The sequence below is a fragment of the Salmo salar genome, chromosome ssa22 (assembly GCF_905237065.1).
Source record: "Salmo salar chromosome ssa22, Ssal_v3.1, whole genome shotgun sequence".
NCBI classification, from domain to species: domain Eukaryota; kingdom Metazoa; phylum Chordata; class Actinopteri; order Salmoniformes; family Salmonidae; genus Salmo; species Salmo salar.
Window position 1 is genome coordinate 33479939 of NC_059463.1, and position 24730 is coordinate 33504668.

A 24730-nucleotide genomic window follows, 5' to 3' on the forward strand; every position below is an offset into this window, starting at 1 on the left:
TTATCAATTGTAACATGGACAGCCACATCACCATTTTGTATTGCTTTGAAATCAAGCTCACTCTCAAAGGGCTGAATTATTATTTTAGAAACGGCCAAGTACGGGATGTTTCGCATAAATCATGTAAGCTATTGATATAAATGGGCGATTTAAGATGCGTGCAGATATAGCCTAGCCCTACCGTTATAGGATTCGACCAGCATAGCCTACATTCACTTTCTCTCCCCCCTGATCCGTGTTTAAATCGTTAGGCTACACCATAACATGCTGTGAAAAGGCTGGGTCATTGTCAGTGACCTCTCTGTCGGCACCATTGAGGGCAAAAGTCGCAGCAAAACAAACCAGTTTTTCAATAATTCTTAGATGGTAGCCTATAGTTTACTCATTTGTGGATAACATTTATTTTTAATTGCAAGGCTCTCTGGCAGATTATGACAGCGACACGTTAACTGAGAAGTTAGATCAAATATAGGCTTATATGCATATCTGTTATTCCAGTAAAGGAGAATGTAATGTTATGTTGTATTTTCTAAATCATCATGGATTATGTAGGCTGGGTCAACAGGAAGATAACTTAACTAAGTAAAATATGAACATTCAGATGCACATCTAGTATAGTTCACCATATGTAATGCATGCCACAAGCAGACTACATGTTGTTTCTGTAAGTGAACCCACGATCATAGCATTTCTAGCAGTGTGCTCTGTAGGCTACTTACTGAGTCACACAACACAATTAACACTTACATGATTGAATCCAATGATTAAGAATCAGCGAAGAAAACTCAACACTCAATTGCCACTATATTATTTTGTATTTATTTATTCCCAAGTCTCTTCTGTAGGTTTTCTCATGCTATGAGGAAACAGATGATTCTCTATGAAATTGCCTCTCACACAATTTGTTGCCAATATTTAGGCCTAGAAGCCTCAAACAAGTGATGGCAGTAAGTTTTACAAGAATTGGAAATAGATTAACCATGATAAAATGGGTTTATTTAACAATAAGGCCCGATGGGGTGTGATATATGGCCAAAATACCATGTCGAAGGATTGTTCTTACGCAGGATGCAACGCAGAGTGCGTGGACACAGCCCGTAGCTGTGGTATATTGTCCATATCCCACAAACCCCCGAGGTGCCTTTTGCTATTATAAACTGATTACCAACTTAATTAGAGTTGTAAAAATAAGTGTGTTGGCATACCTGTGGTATACGGTCTGATATACCACGTCTGTTAGCCAATCAGCATTCAGGGCTCGAACCACCCAGTTTATTATTAAACTGTATAATGAACATTACGTTGGTAGCCAGTTTATAATAGCAATAGGGAACCTTGGGGGTTTGCTGCCAATTTACCACGGCTAAGGGCTGTATCCAGGCACTCCGCATTGCGTTGTGTGTAAGAACAGCCCTTAGACTTAGTATATTGGCCATATACCACACCCCTCGGGCCTTATTGCTTAATTATATCGTGGCATTGAGGAAAAATCTTTCTGATTGGCTTGAAGAGCATTCTAGAGTGCTCGTTATTTCCCTGTAACAGCACGGTATATCAGTTAAATGGTTATAGTTCATTCTTACATGTTCTATTGAGCTGCTTCTGAAAGCAAAAGTCGAATTGAAAACATTTTATGGCATTGAATTCGATTTTCATAATAGCAAGCTAGGACTGATAGTTTGGTTAGCTAAACTAGCAAGTCTGTTTGTTTGGTTACCAAACAAACAGCTTTCTAGTAAACTTGCTAGCTGCTTCAGTGGATGTTGACCACATTTCTACCTGTGAACAGTGCTTGACTTGGGCAGGCTCTCACTGGAGCTGAGTACAGGCACCTCAAAATGTCTACTGCAGTATTGTGGAGCTCCCGCCCCTAAATATAAACAGTACCGCCACCCAAAATGAGTACTGGAACCTATTTCAGTCCAAGTCAAGCACTGCTTGAAAATGAACACATTTCTAGTGGCAAATGTGTTAAATTATAGCCATGGTTTTAAAGGGATAATCAACTCGGGGCTCCATGCATCCTCTGGAAAATATTGAAACTCCGTGGAAGGTGAGTTTAAATCCCATAGCACATAGTGGAACACACCTTCCACGTCGTTCATTATTTTCATCACTATTATAGCCACTGTTGTAGCCTATAGCCTATATGTGGTTCAACTATATTGATCTATGATTAATGCAAGAAAATGGCCAGTAAAAATAGATTTTTAAAAACATAAACATTTAAATGGATTACATCATTTTAATTAAAAAAAGGCAAACAAAAGGGGTAGTAGCCTTTTGCTTACTTTTTAATTACTTGTCAAACAACGACTGTCTAAGTGTATAAAAACAAATGTAAAGGTTTGTACACCAAAAAAGGACAGGCGTTTGATAACAGGTTAATGCATAGTAATGTGATAAATTCTCTGAAACATATTACATTACCTTTTGGCTATCGATAATAGTGTTTATAAACCTTACATCCCTGATACACTTTCTCATTCCACTCCTTTCTTTATCACTCTGGCAGCCTATAAACAAAGCTACTGCGTTCATCAACTCTATTGTTCTTTCCCTTTTATTATACACTACTAAAACATGCCATTTATAAAACTCTATGAAAGGGACCTTAAGTACTGCCATGTCCAGTTTTAACGAACTATAAGAAATATAAACAACAGATAATGTTTAGTTATTACCTTTAGAAAACATAGTTATAATAAGAACAAATCATACAACTATTTGGCACTTGATATTTCAAGAATCATTGTCAAAACGTTTGTTTTTGCTCTTGATGCCTTTAAATGAAATAAATAGCATGAAATGACAATAATGGAGTGCAGACCCTCTACACAAGAATCAAAGACAACACTTATCATGATGTAATGTCAGCCTACATGTTGTGCAATTTACATAACGTATCTTCTTTAGGTTTATCCTGTTCTTTTTTGCCAGCTCCATTGCTCACTTTTGTTTTCTAGAACACATAATTCAATAGAACACTATTTGAATTAGTCTCTACTACTGTAAGTTCAAGAACTTGCGTCTGTACGCTATCTCTATCTGTCCTGCTAGATGGCGCCCTTACTCTGTCATAGAGCTAAAAACTCGAAAACTTGACCCTGGTGTCGTCATGGCAGTCTGGTGCATCAAGGCCACTTTCAAACACCTATTGGTCTGAAAGTCACGTGGCATGCCTCGTACGTCCATAATTATGTTGATTACGTTTTTTGATACTCCACGCCCCCGACTCGAATATGTCCGCTTCCTACCCGACTATAATCCTCTACGAGGGCTCTGAAGAGTGGTATCAACATAAAAAAATATGGAATCGCGTCTTCGCTTCTTTCCAAAGGACCAGGTGCGCCAACTCTGACAAAGACGGCTCTCACCACCTACCATCACCAACATTACCTAACGCAGCTAAATGCTTTTGGAGTTGAAGATAAAAATGCATCCCAGGTAACACAGCCTGTTATCCGACCACTGTTTCCATGTTCTTTCCCATCAGAAAGTGTGAAGGAGGACTCAATGTGCTTCCTGTATAGCGGGGATCCAAACGGACGCACGGAGACTGTTGTTTGACCTTGTTCCTACAACAGGATGGCTGACAGACGCCATCACAGTCAAATGCACGAACATTCTCGTCCGGAATCGCCTACAGCTAGTCAACGGTACCTGAGAAAGGAGAATGTGCATGGCTTCGGCCCATATAGTATCTTCTCTGTGGTCGAAACTGGGACAGAGAATCCAGAACCATTTAACTACACCTGCGAAACCAATCAGGAGGCGTATCGGGCAGACAGTAAACTCGAGGAAAATGACAGCCCAACGAAACAACTGTCTGAGAAAGAGATTGTCCTCAAAACGGACGGAAGCACAGACAACTCAGACAGTGAGGTAAAAGGTAACACACACACGGATTATATCCCAAAAACAAGCATTATCAGACCACGCTGATTAAGTAGACATTTCTCCTAAATTGAGTAGCCTAAGCCATACACTTCCCTCCCTACTCCATCTTTATAATAATATAATCTCCGTTCCTTATCTCTTTCCTAAACATCTCCAAATAACATTCACACAATACTGGTTAACGCACAGGCCTGCCTGTAGGCTACTTTTCGTTGTTTGTTTCACTGGAGGGCGATCTGGAAGGGTAGACTGCGTATGCTCTTGACATAGCCCATTTATTAAGCAACTTTATTTCGTTCCCAAAGCTGCCAGGCCATTGCCAATTTTATGGGAGGAACATAGTCCGTTAACCATTGAACTACATTTATGATTTTGAGAAATGAAACTGCACACTGCACAGCCTCAGATACTTTGCAGTTGAGATGGAGCTCATTCATTCTTATTTTGAGAAGGTTTAACAAATGAGATTTGTTATGTCTAATTGGTGGTCATGACAATAATAATAATCAGATTGGATAGACCTAATCCCGATGTCTCGCTTGGATTTTTGTATACTAAATGAATAGGCTACTAGTAAAATGGGAGGCCTATCCAAATGAATACACAGTAATTATATAGTTACGGCAATTAATGAAATAAAGCATCATTCACGTTGTTATGTGCTTCTAATGTAGCCTGGTTTATATCTCATTGGATTTAAACAGAAGACGCTGGTTTCCCAGACACAGATTCCTAGACTAAAAAGCATGTTCAATGGAGACTCACTGTTTAATCTGTATTGAATCTGTGCCCGGGAAACCGACCCGAGAAGACAGCCTACAGAAAAACTGTGCAGACAAAAATACAACAAATGTAGCCTTTTGCTTATGAAAGTTTTCTGGAAGGTGAAGGGTAACGGAATGGGTGCTTGTATGATTGCTTATGTTTTTGCAGCTTGTTCGCTTTTGAAACAACATTTTGTAGATACATTGTCGGTAAATAATTTTTCGAAGTATAAAATAGCAAATAATAAACACATATAACCTCAAGTTATGACGTTTTATTTAGTAAGTTCAGGAAAGAAAAATAGTTATAAAAACAATTGTAGGACCAACTGGTGAACTTTAGGGTGATGGTGATTCGTTTATTATTATTATTAGGACTATTATTATTATTATCATTATTTATGTATTCTTCTTAGGCCTGGTATTGAGCATATGTGACCACGGCATGTGCATCCGAAATTCACGCCAATGCTTACGCAATTAATGTTTTATTTATTTAACTCTTGTTTAAATCCGGCAGATATGAGGCTTCTATTTCCATGTAATTAAAAACAACGTATGATTTAGCGCGAAATATTAAAAGTTGCTTCAGTCCATCATTTCTCTCTTCCTTAAATCTGACAGATTCGTTACAATAGGGCCTACTAATAACTTGCTATTAAAATATAAGACTTTTATCCCACATTCTAAAAGAGTAATTCATCAGTAATTCACTGAAAAATTATAAAACCTCTGCGCCGTTGAATTACTAGCCTTTATGATTTCCGGATTGTTTTCCCCATGTGAACGGTGTGATTAGTTTTATTATTCGTGCCCGCTGCACCATTTAGGCCTAATCAGAAACTCCTCCGGACTCCTTTATGGATAGACTCGGCTATACACCCCGGACATCGTCCGTGGTATCCATCCCTCTTACCAAGACCTGTATTGTGGCATTAACTAATATCTACATTTAATGTATCTCTTATGCTATTTATGAGGGGATTGAAAGAACATAATGTAATTCTTATCGCCAAAAAATACATGAGTTACCCATATGAATTAGCAATGTATTTGTATTAGCCTATTTGCCTGATGAGATCAACTCACATTTTTCGTAGGCCCTGTGTTTCTATATAGTTAATAGTTTCAATTGGCCTTGATTGAGCGTAGGCTTCTCCAGATACGCAAATAATGCAGCATTAGTTAAGCTATATTCTCTAAGAAGAGGTCATTTATCATCTCACTAAAGTCTATGATTAGGCTATACCTCCGTGCATTAAGGCATCAAAGACAACGACATATTATGATCTTTATATAACCTTGAAAGAAAACAATTGGAGTTGAAATTATATATATTTCTCCACTGAGTTGCATCGATTAGCAACTCCATTAAGCTATAGGCCTACAGTGAAGTTGTAAATACAATGGCCAATAGATAAAAATCCTGTAGTGATATTAAATGACATGGCATTCTTGGTAACCTGATTTAGTTCGTGTTTTAGGTCTGAGCAATGCTTTTCTACACATTTTCCCATGAGGCTGAGAGAAAATGTTGCTTTCTTAAAGCTAATTTCCAGTAATTCTCCACATATTGCCATGGGGCAGAGAGAAAATGTTGCAGTTTTATAGCTAATCTCATATTATTCTACACATTTTGCAATGAGACTGTGAGAATTTAGCTTTTTTAAAGCTGATTTCCTGCAATTCTACACATTTTACTGTGAAGCTCAAATAAAATGTTGCCGTTTTATAGCTAATCTCCTGCTATTCTACACATTTTGCAATGAGGCTGAGAGAACATTTTGAAATTTTTAAGCTAGTTTCCTGTTATTCTACACATTTGCCATGAGGCTGAGAGAACATTTTGCACTTTTACAGCTAATTTTCTATAATTCTGAACATTTTGGCCATGGTTTATGACGTGTGTGGGTGGGTGTATGGGGGAAGGGGGCTACCTCCAGGGGGTCCCCAACCCTAAAAGCTGCGGAGGTGTGTGGCATATGCCAGTGATTATTATGTTCTATCACAAATTAGACTACGTTTAGGCTATAAACGAATAATTATGTTAATTCAACTAATTCCTTTTTTACAGGGGACACCAGATTGGAGAAATGCATTGGAAACTGGATCATAGATAAAAGTGGACGGAAAAAGCGTTGTCCTTACACCAAACATCAGACTCTGGAACTGGAAAAATAGTTATTGTTCAACATGTATCTGACGCGAGAGCGCCGCCTGGAGATAAGCAAGAGTATTGACTTATCTGACAGACAGGTCAAAACATGGTTCCAAAACCGACGCATGAAACTCAAGAAATTCCGCAGGGAGAGTCGAGTGAGAGCGCTAACCTCTGCTTATGACTACACCTTATTTGAAGAGAAATTTCACAAAAACTACACTTAGGCTACACATAAGGTAGCAGACTAAACTCCACTCCCTTGTTAATGAAGTTTGCTACACATAGGCAAACAAGGCCAAGCTTTGCACACGCTACACGCATGCAGGAGAAAGCATCTAGAGCAGGTTATAAATGGAGTTCATGCATGGTTTTGTCAAATGTTTCAGTTTTTAGGACTTGACAGTGAAATGCTATGAACCTCTCCAGATGCACATTGTTTTAAAACGCCGGACATGAATTGTTTAGAAAATGTCTTAAAGTGACAGTAGTGCGTTTGAATTGTTTTCCATACACTTTTAATTAATTTTGATGTCTTTACTTGGTCTCTGACTTTCTTTCGTTTATGTTGTTATGTGTTTTGTTGTTTTTTGTTCATCTGAACTTGATGTCCTGTGCATTACAGCATCATAAAGTCAATGCTCTTCCAAATAATTATCGCAAACAGTATGTGTCTGGAAGTTTTGTAAAGATATAAAATAAGCCTATACAAAAATAAATAAAATGTGTATGGAGCATAATTTCCCCTGGCTGTCCTTCTCCTTCGTTTCCTTTATGGCTTGCTTTGAGAAAGAGAGGGGAGAGGGAAAGGGCGCAATAGTGGGAGTTTTAATGTGAGTGGAAAGACCGACCATATAGCGGTGATTTAAATAGCCAGGTGACCACAATAATTCAAGGTCATAAAATAGTAACGTCATGATGGTCGGAGTACAGCGCTAGAGGTGGTTTTTATGATCTGCAAGTATAATGTGCACCGCAGCAGTAAAGATGCGTTTAAAGGTGAGAAGGAGGAGGTCTAAAACCACGGAGCCGGGCTAAAATGGGCTTGGTTAAACGTGCTCACGCCACTTCTTTCACCAGATGAGGGAAATGTGACCTTCTCCAACGGATGATGGAGCAAATTATGGAGCAAAAGGAGACCGGGTGATAACTTTAAATCAATGTATATGATGGAACAGAGTCAGCAACTACACGACTGCAGGAGCATGGCAACGGATCCCCGAATGCAACCTGCGTTGAAGGTAGGACTAGCCGCTGGCATTTCCCTTCTTTGCTTTGGACTAGATCACGTCTGGCTCTGTTCATTTGTTATATTTGCAACAGGCAGCACATTCATTTCCATAACACCGAAGCTATCTCGTGTTTTTCTGTTGCTTTATTTTAATCCCATGCAGACATTCCAGATCCGACCAGTGATGATTGTGGGAGTTTTCAATGTTGATGAGCTGCTCGCGATTTCCAAGTGGACTTTGGATTATGATGTGTGCTGTGACAGTTTTGTTCAATTTACCTCTGCCTTGGATGGACAACGATGTTTTGTCATAGAATGAACAGACGACTGTGAACCTGAATGTGTTCATGGAGCATGCTATCCTGTTAACAAAAAATAGAATATTACAAAGAATCTTACAAAATGTGATCACTCCTTGCTGGATATGCATTCAAGTCGTGGACATCATAATATTAGGCCTATCTTGCTATTTTCAAATACGACTAATATGCGAAACGACATCAAGCATATCAAAGGACTCATTAGTCCAGTATCCTATTGTCGAAGTTTAACAGGTAGGCCTGGATCTAATTGATGAACATGGAAACGCAGCATAGCCTAGGATCGTTAGTCCTGGTCTACATATGCAGCATTTTTGTTATTCTTTTATTTTCTATAGATTTTTCCCCCCATCGGTACATAGAAAAACATTTGACTATAAGATACGTTTGATATTGTCTCTAATTCTCAATGGATTGACCTTTCACGTTCAGCTGATGCGTGGTTTAGGTAGTTTCATGTTGTTGGGATTGACTTCCTGGCTCGGCAACAAGAAACTGCCTTGATTACGTCAGTTCGCCTTCATCAAGGGCGTCCATTTCTGCAAGATTACACACTCGGCTCAGGAGTCGCCGCAAATGGCATCAATATCCACGACGAGCCCTTTTTTCTTAGCTCTTTGGCTTTATGTGGTGGACACTAAAAGGTCTATTGCTGCAGTGGGAGAATTTGGGTTGTAAACATCACGGGTAAAAAATCCTTTTCAGCTTTGTTTTGTTGCGCAGAGACTTTAGAGGTCTAGCCTTGTAGACGGGATTATTGACCGGAGGTATTTTAGGGATGGTACTCAGCATTCCAAGAGAGTCTCCAGGTGCCATGGGACATCTGCCAAGTAGTAAAAATCCCAGTCTCATCTCTGGACTCATGCTTTTGTTGTAATGGACATATTTTATTATATCACTTGTATGATCATTGAAATATAATCAAAGAACATCAAATGACCATTTGTGATTGTTTTAGGCCTATTTCGTCATTATGGTGGGCTTGCTTTCTCTTTTGCACTTAATCTCGGCTCAAATAAAGCCTGCACAAAATGTTTGAAATTTAACATGCATTGCAATATAAACCATTTTGAAACATTAAATTCAGTCGACATCACAAAACAGTATATTGTTTATCGAATAGTCCCTGAACAGAAATGTCCAGCACGCTGAAACGGGCCACTGGAACCGATTTAGTAGGCTAGATCTGAGCCTTTTTGTTTTCTTAAATTTACCGTTATGAATTTACCTCAACGTTTTTGCTACATATAGCTACTTATCTTCGTTAGATATGCCAGTAAATTGAGGAGAAGCTAGAAAACAGGCAGAATGCAAATGATTTCGTAAAATGAGACATTCATAATTTATCAAAAAGGCTAAGCCTTGGCTATAGCCTGTAGATAGGCTAGGCTACTTACAACTACAACTGGCCTATGTTACATTTTAACAAATATATGTGTGTTTGTTTATTATCGCCTATTAAAGGCCTATTGTATTATGAATTATTTTGGATATTACTAGCGTAATGGGTTCAAAAACAATTACATCCGGTTTGAGACCGGTAACACTAGCCGATCTTCAGTATTCGCCATTGCATGATATCAGCTACTCGCTCTTTTGTCCTAATCACCACTAACATTACGTAGACAAAATGTAATTAAAATCCTCCATGAACGACATACATAGAAATTGACACAAAAATGTTAGCCGAAAGAGCAAATCTTAGCCCATGAGTGCACATGCATCGATGTATTGTCTCTTCCCTGATCTGTTTATTTAGTATTTTGTGTATGTCATGGCTCACTTGTAAAAGAGGCATGTGTCTCAATGTGACTCCCTGAATAAAATAAGAATGTAGATATAGATATAGATAGATATATATGGGTCCACTTTTACCTACGGACCACAATCACACATAGCCCTACGCAGACGCTGTCATTGACAACATGACCTGTCTATCTACAGGTTTGCAATGCCAACGCTAGGACTCAATATGACTCATTGGAATATTATTAGGCCTTTACTTAATCCGCCGTGTATGGTGGCCATCTCCGATGTCAAATATTTTTTAGCAAATATATAGTCTACAAATGTGATCCCTCGTCAGAGAAGGTATAGGCCTAGGCAATACTGCTGTCGTAATAGGAATGCCTTTACGACCAGAGCTTTAATCAAACGTTTCCAGTCAGTAAGGCCTTTAAGTGGTCTTTAAATGTGTTTACGAGTTCGCAATGTTACTCCAGTCCACTCCACGAAATGAACGTCTGTAATAAACAGCATTCCTCCAATCCGACTACTCTCAATTTTTAATCTCACGGCATAGATATAAATGTATGTTATGCACTCTATTGCTAGCAACATTTTATTTAACTAGGCAAGTCAGTTAAGAACACATTTTTATATTACAATGACGGCCTACCCCGGGAAAACCCTCCCCTAACCCGGACGACGCTGGGCCAATTGTGCGCCACCCTATGGGACTCCCGATCACGGCCAGTTGTGATACAGCCCGGAATCGAACCAGGGTCTGTAGTGACGCCTCTGGCACTGAGATGCAGTTTCTTAGACCGCTGCGACACCCATTTAACTGGTATATCATTTCAAAATGCATTCCGTTGACCTAAAAAAAAACTTGATTTATATTGAATAGCCTATCTTTCAGGGTTCATACCAAATAATGTTTCATTTATTTAACCTTTTTTTTAAACTAGGCAAGTCAGTTAATACAATGACGGCTTACCCCGGCCAAACTCTAACTACTTTGTGCCAATTGTGCGCCGCCCTATGGGACTCCCAATAACGGTCGGTTGTGATACAGCCTGGAATCGAACCAGGGTCTGTAGTGACGCCTGAGATGCAGTGCCTTAGACTGCTGCGCCACTCGGGAGCTTATATCCAATAAATAACCTAATATTTGTATTTATATTTTTGGCTTTATGAGAATTTATGAAAGCTTAAACCAATATGGCTGTGTTGAATTAGGATAGGCATATACAATTGAATTAACGGAGAAATAGCTTTTTCTTATATTTACGTCCTTTCTCACACACACGTAAATCACCTTCAATATGAATTTTAATACCACCTGCTTGCACACACTGAGCTGTCAGTCTCTTAGCTCATTTGTATTCATGTTCTTAATGTTATTATTAATGGCATATATATTTTTTATTGGAAATAACAAGAGTATTGATGATGTTTTAAACATAAACAGAATTTTTTTCAATCCTCTTACACCAATAAAGGTTTTGTGGGCTGAAACTTCTATATTTTTTAGTTAAGAAAACCCATCAACTTTTAATTAACTAATGAACGATAGTCCCGCCTATCTTTACAAATAGGCAGGAACCTAGGAAGAAACCTAGAGAGGAACCAGGATCTCTGTGCCGGGTGGAGATTATAACAGAACATGGCCATTTAAGGCCAGTATGTTTTTTTAATGTTTTCAATAACGTTTTCAAATGGCTAATGTTTTTTTATTCATTATGACCATTATTCAGTGATCAGGCAGTGTAGCCTATACTTTACAGCTTAGCTGAAATACAAGTAGCCCTATATACCTCACATCAGCCTACTGCGGGCAGTGTAGCCTATACTTTACAGCTTAGCTGAAATACAAGTAGAACTATATACCTCACATCAGCCTACTGCGGGCAGTGTAGCCTATACTTTACAGCTTAGCTGAAATACAAGTAGCCCTATATACCTCACATCAGCCTACTGCAGACAGTGTAGCCTATACTTTACAGCTTAGCTGAAATACAAGTAGCACTATATACCTCACATCAGCCTACTGCGGGCAGTGTAGCCTATACTTTACAGCTTAGCTGAAATACAAGTAGCCTTATATACCTCACATCAGCCTACTGCAGGCAGTGATGATGTCACCTTAAACTAGGCCTACTAGGCTAATAGCTTAGATTGCCTGATTCGCATTGATCAACATTCGTATTGTATGTGCACATTCATATGGTTCTTGTTGTATGCTAATTCTTCTTAGCACGTTGTTGAGTGTTTTAAATGAACTGAAATGTAAAATATCCATCCCTGAAACGTATATTTTGGAGGATCTAGGATCTTTTATAATGTGAGTTGTTTGACGTAAATGTTTGAAATGGAGTCAACACCTATTTTGACTTATTTGAAGAAATTACAATGGACTCAAATTCTCAATAATCATTGTTTATTTGTTCAGTTTAAAGGTAAAACAAAGGAAAAAAGCTGACATTGAAATGTGACAAAAAGCGTTTGAAGCCTTACATTGATGTAGATTCGTCCATAACTAGAATATGGATGATATTATATGAGTGCAAAACTAGTCCTACATCGTTACAACTCAATAACGCCGTAACTAGAACACGGTACCCAAATCTCTCCAAATACGCCCCAGAGCAGACCGTAACTAGAACACGGTACCCAAATCTCTCCAAATACGCCCCAGAGCAGACCGTAACTAGAACACGGTACCCAAATCTCTCCAAATACGCCCCAGAGCAGACCGTAACTAGAACACGGTACCCAAATCTCTCCAAATACGCCCCAGAGCAGACCGTAACTAGAACACGGTACCCAAATCTCTCCAAATAGGCCCCAGAGCAGACCGTGTAAATGTGGGATAGGCCTATGCACAAACATCTGTAATTATATATCCTAAGTAGAATTCTCAAATATTACACACATGTTGATTGGCCAATTTAGAGAACATACAGTTCTAAAGGTTGAATCATGATTTATATGTAAACTACTGTACACTTACCAATGAGATGTTAATCAGGCTGGTTCCTAAGAAAGATTGTTCGATTTGGCTGTACCGAAATTAGAGATGGAATTTCTGGGTTTCTACGGAAGTGCTTTGCTATAGTTGGCACTAAAATAACAAAACAAAAAAACGATATAGATAAGGATTGCCACTACAATAGAAACAACTAATCAAAGAGAAAGGAAAGATAAGCATGCAAAAAAACGTAGAATGTATCATTGTATAGTTTGGCCTAGTTTGAAGTTGTAATGTGTAACGTCAATGTGTAAACAATTCTTGGAGATATTTTTCATTATTTTGTTGCATATTGCTGATGCAGAGGAACGTATGGATAATTTTCAGTATATATTTGTTTACCACCTATTTATAATTTGACAAGTATATGTTTATAGAATATTTGAAATATCCCTACCACCAAGATCAGGAGACAATGAATATCATGATAATATAGTCAAAGCTTTGGCCTATAGGAAATGCAAATAGCCTAGTATTCTTTTACGCATGACATATAGAGTTTGCGCACACGAATAGTAGCACAATTCAAAACCAACGCTCATGTTAAATATTTGTCTTTCAAATACATTCTTGTTTATCTATAAATTATGAGTTAATCCAGATATTTTGATGTTGTAAAAATATATTCTCAAAACGAGCAATTCAATTATCGATAATAACATAAAATTGAATATAGGCCTATCAAAAGTTGCATTTTGATTGACTATTGACGGTTACATTGAGAATACTTTTGAGAGGATCTTATTCGTAGTAATTTGTTGTGTGTGTTAGTGGTTGGGTGTGTAGGCATACTGGATGTCGGTTGGCATTAACATTGGCTCTCAGACGCCAGCAATAGATAGCGAGAAAAACGATTATCAAGGCTGTACGATTATCGCCTCTTGTTATACATTACGTCACATTTCCATACCTATCTATTTGGAGATAAAGTCATGGCTACCCCAGTCCATGACCTATATATTCGAGCCCATGTATACATGTAATTTGGATAAGAATCTAAACCAAATTCTAATGTGTAGGCAGGCCTACATTTTATTGTGATTGATAGGTTCACCAAATTAACATAGCCTACAGCCTAGACCTACTTTTTCCAACATTTTGTGTTTTATATACCAGTTAACATAGCTTTTTGATGTTCAGCATGGCACAAGGCTACATAATTTCCAGCAAATTATATTTTAACATGGATCTTAGGCTGATCATTTAACAAAGGAGTTTGATTCAGTTTTGGATTGGAGAAGGCGCAACAAACAGTCTATTTGTTTTCTCAACAACAGTCACAGAGTCATGTAGCTAGTCTGTAGTTGTTAAATGTATGGAATCGATTAATCGGAGTGGCTTAATTCAGTCAGCCATCTTTTCCATTAGGTTTCAAAAGACAGCATTGTAAAATCTTAAAATACAGGTGTTCTTGCATTTTTAGTATATTGCATTTGGGAATAGAAGGTGATTTGAGCCTTGGCACCCTATTCTCAGCGAAAAGAGAAAAACGCAGGTTGAAGTGTTGTGGCAAAGGGCTTAACCCAGACTGAACGACAGAGGCTGCGTCGAGACAGGCAACCGAATTCTGATATTTTGCTCAATCAGATCAGCTCTGAAAAAGATCTGATGTAAAAAGATGTGATGTGATTGGTCAAATGACCAACTAGTGGGACAAATATGACAAGTGGGCTGCCTGTCTAAATGCATCCCAACTGAATGACACTGCAGAGTTCCCTAGTACTCCATGCATGCCTCTTCATCTTTGGAGAAGTTATATATCCAATGTCCTAAGCCAATATAGGGTATACTTATCCCAATGGCTCATCATGTTACTAACTTTCCGGATTTAGGCTACCCAATCCAAACATTTCTTAAAGAGATATTGTGGTAATTGTAGGTTTCTTATTTTGGTAAGGTTATTTAATTTACTCTTTTAAATTGTTTTTGTGCTTGTTTTTTTTATATGAGACGATTTTACGAGTTTCCCTGATGAGCACAATTTAAAGTTTGAGGTTGGGAGATGGATAGAGCATGCACAGACTTGTGGGGAGGCTGTTCTTCTAAGCTGACATATTGTTTTAAGGTGGTCATACTATGGATCATTTAGCTATTTGGTTTTAGGACACCTGTAGGTATCCCCAAAAATATAAAAACATTATTTGATCAAATATTTCATTTGGGCTTTATTACTATAGCCCATAGAAACGCATTGAATAACACATAAAAAAAATGGAAAAACAGCCAGTAAAAAAAACTAATCATAAGGAATAAGCTCAGGAAATAATTTCGTTTTTTGTTCACATATGTAACCCTTTTTTTGTTGGCACAAAACTACCTCCATAATTCCATTCAGTTTTTAAACCAGTACATGGTTACCTTCAGACGAGCCTGTGAGAGTTGTGGGGGGGTCGTAGAGCAAGACAGACAACACCATCATGTTCGTGTTCATAGTGGGGTCACATTAGTTTGTAACCCAAATGGTTCAGACGCTACAGAGAGAAGTTGGCATGTTTTTATATATATATATTTAACTAGGCAAGTCAGTTAAGAACAAATTCTTTATTTACAATGACGGCCAACCCCAGCCAAACCCTAACCTAGACAACGCTGGGCCAATTGTGCGCTGCACTACTGGACTCCTAATCACGTCTGGTTGTGATACAGCCTGGAATCGAACCAGGGTCTGTAGTGATGCCTCTAGCACTGAGATGCAGTGCCTAACACCATGCCCAGACCGGACGCGCCATCGTGTGCAAATTGATTTTGTTACCCCACAACAAACGTGATCACGACACGCAGGTTTTAATATCAAAACAAACTCTGAACCAATTATATTAATTAGGAGGCAGGTCAAAAAGGATTAAACATTTATGGCAGTTGCTAGCTAATTTGTCCTCTTTAGCTAGCTAATTTGCCCTGGGATATAAACATTGAGTTGTTATTTTACCTGAAATGCACAAGGTCCTCTACTCCGACAATTAATCCACACACAAAACGGTCAACCGAATCGTTTCTAGTCATCTCTCCTCCTTCCAGGCTTTTTCTTGTTTGGACTTTATATGGCGATTGGCATCTAACTTTCATAGTATTACCAAAACGACCACAACCTCAGTTCATCTTTCAATCACCCACGTGGGTATAACCAATGAGGAGATGGCACATAGGTATCTGCTTCTATTAACCAATGAGGAGATGGGAGAGGCAGGACTTGCATCCGTTCAGCGTCACAAATAGAACTGACTTCTATTTTAGTGCTTGGCAACGCAGATGCTCAATGGCAGTGTGGGTACAATGATTGAATAACATGTTTGTGTAAATGTATTTTGCAACGTGAGTGGTGTGATCAGCATGTTAGACCGCTGCGCCACTCGGGAGCCATGTGTCCTCAGTCCGACTTCAGACAAATGCCATTGTGTTCCTCAGAGTCTCATCAAATGAGTTTGTAGGCTGGTTCAGACTCTCCAGACCGATGTTAAGGATGTCTCCTGGTCTGACAAACAGTGCTGTAGCTCTGACACTTTTCCACTGCAGATGTGGAAGGCCAACATAGGCGGGACCAAAAAAAAAAAAGGATACTGTAACTCTTTAAACTATTATGTTAATTAGTTTGACGCGGTGTGCATCAATAGACTCTTAAGGATTTGTGCACACCAGATTGTTCGCAATATTACCACTTAAATCCAAACTAAACTGTGTTTACTCCACATGGCAGTTTGTCATATTATTACTAGGGCAGAAGCGGAGACTGGAACATTAGACTGCACATTCCTCACTCAGTAGATGCGCAATTAAAGGGGAATTAAAATCTTTTTTTTCTGGTCTTCTGATGTGATTTAAGTATTAACATGACTCAACATCCAATCTCGTTGTTTCTCTATGAACAATTGTAATTTTGAGAGTGAAAAACAAAAAAAATCTAAAACCAGGAAAAATAAAACTGAGAAAACATAATTTTGGAAAAAATAAAACTGAATTTGGGAAAGACATCACAGATTTTATTGGGCCCCCCTTAGAGTTGTTTATTAACCATTATTTTACCAGGTATATTGACAGAAACTATAGTGCACTACTTTCTCTTGTAGAGGAGAAGAATGTGCCTATTTGAATGCTAGAAAAAAATAGTAGCTCAGACACGTTTAATTTTTCTAAATGTAGCACTCATGCTAGAAAAGGTTGGAGACCCCTTGCCTACATGATCAAAAACACATTGTATTGTGGTAGGCCTATAGGCTACTTGCTGTTATCACAACTAGCTCTCAAAGCCTCACTTCAGAATTAGACGTTCATCCATGTTTCTCAAACATAACATTTCGAAGTTGTTCCAAACATAACATTTCGAAGTGTTTAATGTTAAGTGTAGGCATTAAGTCCACATGTTTTAGGTTACAGTTAAGTTTAGGCATTAACTCCGAATTCTTATGGTGAGGCATTAACTACGAATGGTTAAGGTAAGGGTTCAAGTTTGGGATAGGCTTAAAACAACATGTGAACATGCAACCTTTTGAACCAGAGGCAGATGCTTAAGCCCATCCGCCATCCCCATCCACAACGCCCTAGCAAAACAGCGCTCACTGTTGCCTCTAGTGGGCGGTTTCCACGTCATCTCCCGACATCCTGAGACATGGATGGACGTCGAATACTGACTTGCATTATGGGTGACCTGTCTGGTTATAAAGAGCTTTATCCTTAAAAATATATATTCACCCACAGCTATCCAACCAACTTTTCATTGTAGGATATGTCTATAGGCCTATTTCTACTTTTGACTGTCGCTCAGACCCGTGATGCCCAATTCCATTCTGCAATATAGGTTTAGCATGTTTGTTTTTTCCTGCAAAACATTTTTGTTGAATGTTGTTTTTATATAACTCCTGCCATAGTTGTATTTCGCATCTTGTTCTTTTGGTAATATGTTCGGTTTATGTGTTATGAATAACTCGGTAGAGTTTTTTTTATTAACCACAAGTTTATGAACAATCAAATGGTTCTCGTAAACATTTGTTGAGGGACATAAAACATGAGCGGCCTCTCTCCGAATTTAGCTGCAGTGGTGAACAAGTGTTGCGACACAGTCACAAAGTTTTACAATATGCACCGTGTGTTATGTGTTTCTACAACATAAAAGCCTCATGTGAATCACACATTTGGCGTATATTATTATATTATTCGATCTTTAATCTATTGTTGCTATTGTGCATCTTACACCCATCGAAGTCTATACAATGCATTAAGATTGGAAAAAAACTCTAGAGGAAAAAGGAATTCTTATTTTCCAAAACTGTTTTACCTCAAGAATTATTCAAATTGTCGACAATTACATCGATAAATAGTGCTTCATGCACTGTGATCAACGTACCTCATGCTCCAATACAAGGGGATAATCAGTTCTCCATGCTTTTAGGACAACAAAGAAAAACGAAAACATTATAGGTGGTGAATCCTTCTTAATGATTGCTCATATAATATCATTATTGTACATAAATAGCATTCAAAGGTCTGAGGTACACACACCCCTGACCTGTGACTGCTTGCGCATTAATCGACTGTAACATTTTGGGGTAAACATAATCACGTGTTCAACCGTGGCCAATGAGAGTCAAAGAACCCCGGGATAAATAATTACCTGCCTTGATTGTTCTAGGGGTAAAATAAAAGTACACATACACTCCATATAATAATCTGATGCATGTAAAAGAGACCAGAGCATCGCCATGTCGACCACGGGTCCTATACGCAATTATTATGTGGATTCTTGGATAAACCATGAGCGCGAGGATGTGCTGGCGTCGCGGTTCTCAGCCCGAGAGCTTCTCCCCACCCGCTCGCGTCAGACGACAGTAGTACCAGGGTGCTCCGATTATCCCTCCTGCAGTTTTGCGCCTAAACCTTCTGTCTTTACCTCCTCCTGGGGCCCAGTTCACTCCCAATCCTCAGTGGTCTACCACCCATACACCCACCAACCTCATGTTGGAACGGACTCGAGGTATGTTCGCTCATGGCTGGAGCCCATATCTGGAACAGTATCCTTTCCAGGCTACCCGGCTAACTGCAGACACTACGGACTCAAACCCGATGGTTTCCCTCAGCCCAGTGCCGGAGACTGCATCACCTCCAACAATTGCGGATACCCAGACTATTTCTATAACACCTGCGTGGACATCCTAGACCAGGCCCAGCAGATCGTCCCTTCTCCAGAGTCGGAGGTTTTGGCTTCCGAGAAGCACAAAGACGACAAGACAGAATTCGACCCAAGTAAGTGGAAGCCATGCCAGTCTACAAACGGGTAAAGGAGTGTATGAGGTGGCGGTGTTCGTCATCCATGGGGTTTTTGCTCGTGGTTGTTGTCCCGCTATAAAACGAAATGGTCGTCTCTTTTCTCTTCCCTTTGAACGAAAGGGGAACTGGAGGGGCTGTTAGACAGTGTTAGACAGGACAAACGCCAATCCCCTTAAGGTTGTAAAATATGAATTAGCTATAAAACAGCTATACAATGGGGAAACTGGAAGCAAGCTTTTCATTGGCGAGATCAGAATCTCTAGTAAATGCCACTCCACTGTCTTCTTACATGGCCAAAACTTGTGCCTAAAAGCATTTTTTTGTGCGTAAAAGCATATTTTATTTTACTTATCGAGACATTTGATGTCGTGTAATTTATACACAAGAGGTGTGGCCTGATATAGGCTTTGTGTTATAGTGGATTATTATACTTTCGATTGAAATGCACATCCAGAAGCCTAAAATCAACCAACAAGCTAATAGGATGATCCATGTTTACAGAAGAGTTTGCAGAAACCACCAAGTCACCATGGTTTTTATCTGCAGTATGATTATAATGGCTCATTTCATTTCATTCAATGTAAACTTATACTTATTTATTGCCCCGTGTTATTTGGTCAATAATGGCTGATTTTTTCACGTGATTATTCAACTTTCTGGTACAACCGAAGCCGAGCAAATCACAAAACATAACTTTGCTCAAATACAGCCTATTCAGCAAGGACCAGAACCATTGATATGGAAGTTTCTTCATATCAGTACTTATAAAAACATGACAACACCGAGAAAACGCCTTACAATAAACACAGAACAGAATATTTTAGGCCACAACAGGAATACCAGGGTGAAATGCATCTAGCTGGCTCGGTTGCAGACCTGCCGAGACTTGAAGTTAAAGGCTTTTAAAATATTTTATGGGCCAATAAAGCAAACGGGTGCACTCACAGTTTTATGACTCGGCCCTTTTCTAGCACTGTTGAAGATGGATCATGTCTATAAGAGAGATGATTATTTATAATTATTAAGGAAAACATTGATGACACATTTGACAATGTACATGAATTATATTGAACCATAGACGTATTCCCCCCCAAAATGTATAAGAGAGTAGGCCTGCTCTCCGTTGGTCTATTCTTTGTCGAAGTGTTTATGATAATGATTTTGGGTTATACACTGGAAAAGGTCAGCAAAAGTGCTCAATGTATTTACTTTTTTCTGATTTATCATTTTACAGGCAACCCGGTGGCGAATTGGATACACGCTCGTTCAACGAGGAAGAAACGGTGTCCTTATACAAAATATCAGACTCTCGAACTCGAAAAAGAGTTTTTGTTCAATATGTACCTTACTAGGGACCGTCGATATGAGGTCGCTCGGGTTCTTAATTTGACCGAGAGACAGGTCAAAATTTGGTTCCAGAATCGGCGAATGAAGATGAAGAAAATGAATAAAGAGAAGACAGAAAGCAATGAGCAGTAACGTGCTGTATGGACAAATTGACTTGTACACGTTCAGAAAAAATGGCACTCATGTTCTCTCCTCTCCAATGGTCTCTCCTCTTGAGGGATATAGTTTTCCTTTTTGATCTGATATATAATTGAGATCTATAGGCCTATTCTTGACAAAGTAGCACATTGCAAATTGGGGCCACGTCTCTCTGTGACAGTATGCAGCTTGTTTTGACTATTTATCCTTTATTACTGCTTCATAGTAAAGACACGAATAGGACATTAGTAAAGAAAGGTATACGGTCAAGTTGGATAACTGTGTATAACAAAACCTGTGTATTTTTGTAGATGTTGCATCTTTGGCCTATTCAAGTTTAAATTAATGTTTTGTACACGAAGTACATGGAACGTGTGTCTTGTGTTTCGTCTAGGCCTATGTGGATATAGATTTTGTTGTATGGTTTTTATATTATTTTCTCTCGACGCTACATTTTTACGTTATAATGTAGATTGTGCTCATCTTTCTATCCGAAATAATCTAATTTCCTGTCTTTGTTGGGTCAATATTAAAACCTTAAAACCTTACCTTTATCATAAATATTAACACTTGCAAAAATGCCATTCTGAGATGGCTTGACAAGAGAGTAGGGTACAAAACTATAATTCGCAGTTGTTGTTGGGATATAAGTAATTCAACAATTCCAATAGGCTACAGATTAGCATTAGATACGGACTACTCCTTATTGAAAGCAGATGTGTCTTTTAACTCATTATTCTTCCTTTTCTATTTCCTTTTATAAAGCCCGTTTCCTGACCACTTCCAGCCGCTGTGTTTTCTGAAATGGGAATGGTTCTGGGGGGGAAATAAGGTGACATTTGAGGCCTTGTGTAAACGCATTTCATCGCGTTGTTTCCTTTATACGTGTTATCCAATCATAATCATTTAAGATTATTGTAACTATTTTAAGGAAATGCTTTAGCGTGTTATTCTGGCACTGAAACGTTTTCAGTCCGTCATCTGTCCAGGCCTGGCCATATTTCTGATTGGTGGTCATTTAACAAAACATGCCACACATATTAACTTGATTATTGAGATTCAGGTATAACGGAGGTGGGCATTGAGAGTGCATTTCGTGCAACAACGTGGCATAGGCCTATCTCAATATAGACCTATCCGTGCGTAGTTTAAAACAACGTAGGCTAGTTCAACGCGTGAGGTGTTTTACAGTTTTTACTTAGCCTTCTTGTAGCCTAGAGACAACACTATTTTATAATACAGATGTAGTCTATATGAGTGTTAACACTGGGCACACACTGGTTGAATCAACGTTATTTCCACGGCATTTCAATGAAATTACGTCGAACCAACGTGGAATCGAGTTTGAATTGATGTCTTTGCCCAGTGGGTTGTTTCCATAGCATAAATCGCGAATATAGGGCCTAGTCTACACATTGTTGACGTTACGAAATCATTTGTAATAAACTAATGCAAACTTTCGGTCACTGATTTGAGGCTATTGTGAGCCGAGCAGTGCGCTATATTATTTAGATCTAGCTGAGTTGGTGCTCTATGTTGTATTTTAGATGGGTCATGCTGGCCATGTGTTGTGGGTATGTAACCCACAACAAACGGCGATACAAGTGTTCCCCTGTGACATGGTGCTATTTTTGGACACCCTCTGGACGCCACACTAATTTGCCGCGTAATCTTTTGCATCTTTTACCCGATCAGTTCATTTGAGGTGTGTGAAGTATCTTTTCTGGCGTTTATTTTTCTTTCTTGGTCGCCGGACTAAATTGGCTTTCCCCTTAAGTGTCAAAAACAATACTGACAGGATGCAGAGATTTTAGAGCCCAATATAGTTGAACATTTCCGTTGTGGTGCACAGAGAAATGTTGGGTTTTACGACCCTGCTTCGGGCAGCGCTGTTCGTCTTGAATGCAATCTAACAAAGCAGAACTGGCTAGACCTCTAGGCTAAATGACTTTATTGTTCTTATTTCAAGGTATGGTGTGCGGGTTTAAAGGAGGCTTATTGCACTTGTTTTTGTCTGCTGCAAACGTGACTCCATCCTCCTGTATTTACCCACTCTGAATTGTGTGGCAGAAGGGGAAAGAGGAACACATGAAAGGCCCCAAATTGAACATCCTTTATTCCAAATCTATATGAACAAAAATATAAACGCAACATGCAACAATTTCAAAGATTTAGCTGAGTTACAGTTCATATGAGGAAATCGGTCAATTGAAATCAATAAATTAGGTCCTAATCTATGGATTTCACATGACTGGGCAGGGGCACAGCCATGGGTGGCCCTGGGAGGGCATAGGCCCACCCACTTGGGAGCCAGGCCCAGCCAATCAGAATGAGTTTTTCCCGCAAAAGGGCTTTATTACAGACATAAATACTCCTCTGAACCTCAGAGGTATCCTAGGGATCCTCATTGCTCATTATTAAATGGTTATTATTTCTACTTTCACTATTAGGCTATAGTATTCTTATACTATATCCCTTACGAGGATTGGCGTGTTAGCAAGCTAGCAGCACTAGCAGTAGGCCCAGTAGTGGCAGAAACATTCTATTCATATGATTCATAGTATGTATTTAAATTATTGGCTAATAATTAGGCCTATGGTTTAAAATCTATCGCCGATCCAATCTTCCACTATCATGATACAACCAATAGAAATGTGTTGGCCTAGCCTATATCTCACGAAATAATAGCCTCTCATGGTTATGTGAAAGTACTGTAGGTCTAGAACTACTCCAGTTAGTGCAGTACAAATCACACAAAAAAAAGCCACTGGATGTCGCTGTTGACTAAGTATTTAACATTTTCGAGCTCATGTAGCCTGTTTATCTTTTGTATGGGAACCTTTGGATGACTGGAGGGAGAAAATGTTCTTAAAGGCTGTTCTAGGGTTACTAGTCACAAATGTAGAGATGAACAACTCATGCGTAGAGCTGAACAACCAACAACGTCCGTTATTCGTTGTCTGCATATAACTTTTACGGATAATAATTATCTTTCTTCTCTAGCCTACACTATAGGCAGTAGTATATCAGTAATATGGCAATATTGCATTCTTTTTTTAAGTATCGATATTCCAAATTATTTTGCCTATGTTTATCTACACCCATTTATTTTGGCAGTGGGTCTCTATCTCTGTCTTGGTGTTGTATTGTTATGAAGAACAATTATTTGAGTTATAACTGATCAATTATGTTTTGCCGTTGTGTTAATCGATAGCCTATGTTTAGTGTTAAGTAGCATAAGGTAGGCTACATCTACTATGGGCTCAAAAGAACATCAGAACATGTAGGCCTAACTTAATGTCAAAATGTATAGTCTGTAATTGTGAAACATATTTTCATATTTGTATTATGTTTGCTTTAAGTAAAGACCAAAAATTCAACCAAACACGTTTATTTCACTTTTATTTTCATTAATAATCATGTAAATCATGTACAATAATTCATCAACGTCATCAACGACTATTAAGCATTATAAAATAATTCTGGTAACATAAAAAACATATCAAACCAAATATCTAGGCTGTATTATTAGCAAATACAATTTTGCTACATGTAAACATTTTCGATTATAATATTTTAATTGAAATAGGCTAGGCTACAAAACATTTCACCGCCACTGGGTGCGCGTACATGTGTGCCTGAATGGAAATCATTGACGTAATGCATAAACCTTGCCTTCACAGAGTCTGGGGTCGAGGTTTTTGTCACGTTCTTAAGGGCAATACACGGTAGGCCTATTAACTAGGGAGGAAGGTCTAGAGAGGAACATCTTGAACACTACTCTCTCAAATAGACAATGTATATAGGACTAAACAAAATGATATTTGACACAGAGTCTAGGCTACATAAAATATTCAAAAT

At 38.7% G+C, this 24730-nt stretch overlaps 2 protein-coding genes and 1 long non-coding RNA gene across 3 annotated transcripts in view; all 3 read left to right on the forward strand.

Annotated features, from left to right (window-relative positions):
* Positions 1 to 3118: 3118 nt before the first annotated feature.
* On the forward strand, positions 3119 to 7566 carry LOC106583250 (homeobox protein Hox-C10). The gene is given in 3 exon segments (XM_014167199.2): positions 3119 to 3129; positions 3279 to 3892; positions 6739 to 7566. Coding segments are annotated over 3 exon segments (936 nt in total). The 3' UTR covers positions 7050 to 7566.
* Positions 7567 to 7731: 165 nt separating this feature from the next.
* LOC106583297 (uncharacterized) overlaps positions 7732 to 24730 on the forward strand; it is a 70145-nt gene continuing 53146 nt past the window's right edge. Inside the window, exon 1 of the long non-coding RNA XR_006761401.1 lies at positions 7732 to 8063. This is a non-coding gene — a long non-coding RNA (uncharacterized lncRNA). The remainder of the gene's footprint in view (positions 8064 to 24730) is intronic.
* Positions 18820 to 20863, forward strand: hoxc9 (homeobox C9). The gene is made up of 2 exons (NM_001139546.1): positions 18820 to 19360; positions 20619 to 20863. Exons 1-2 carry the CDS (start codon positions 18820 to 18822, stop codon positions 20861 to 20863), a joined length of 786 nt encoding a protein of 261 aa, NP_001133018.1.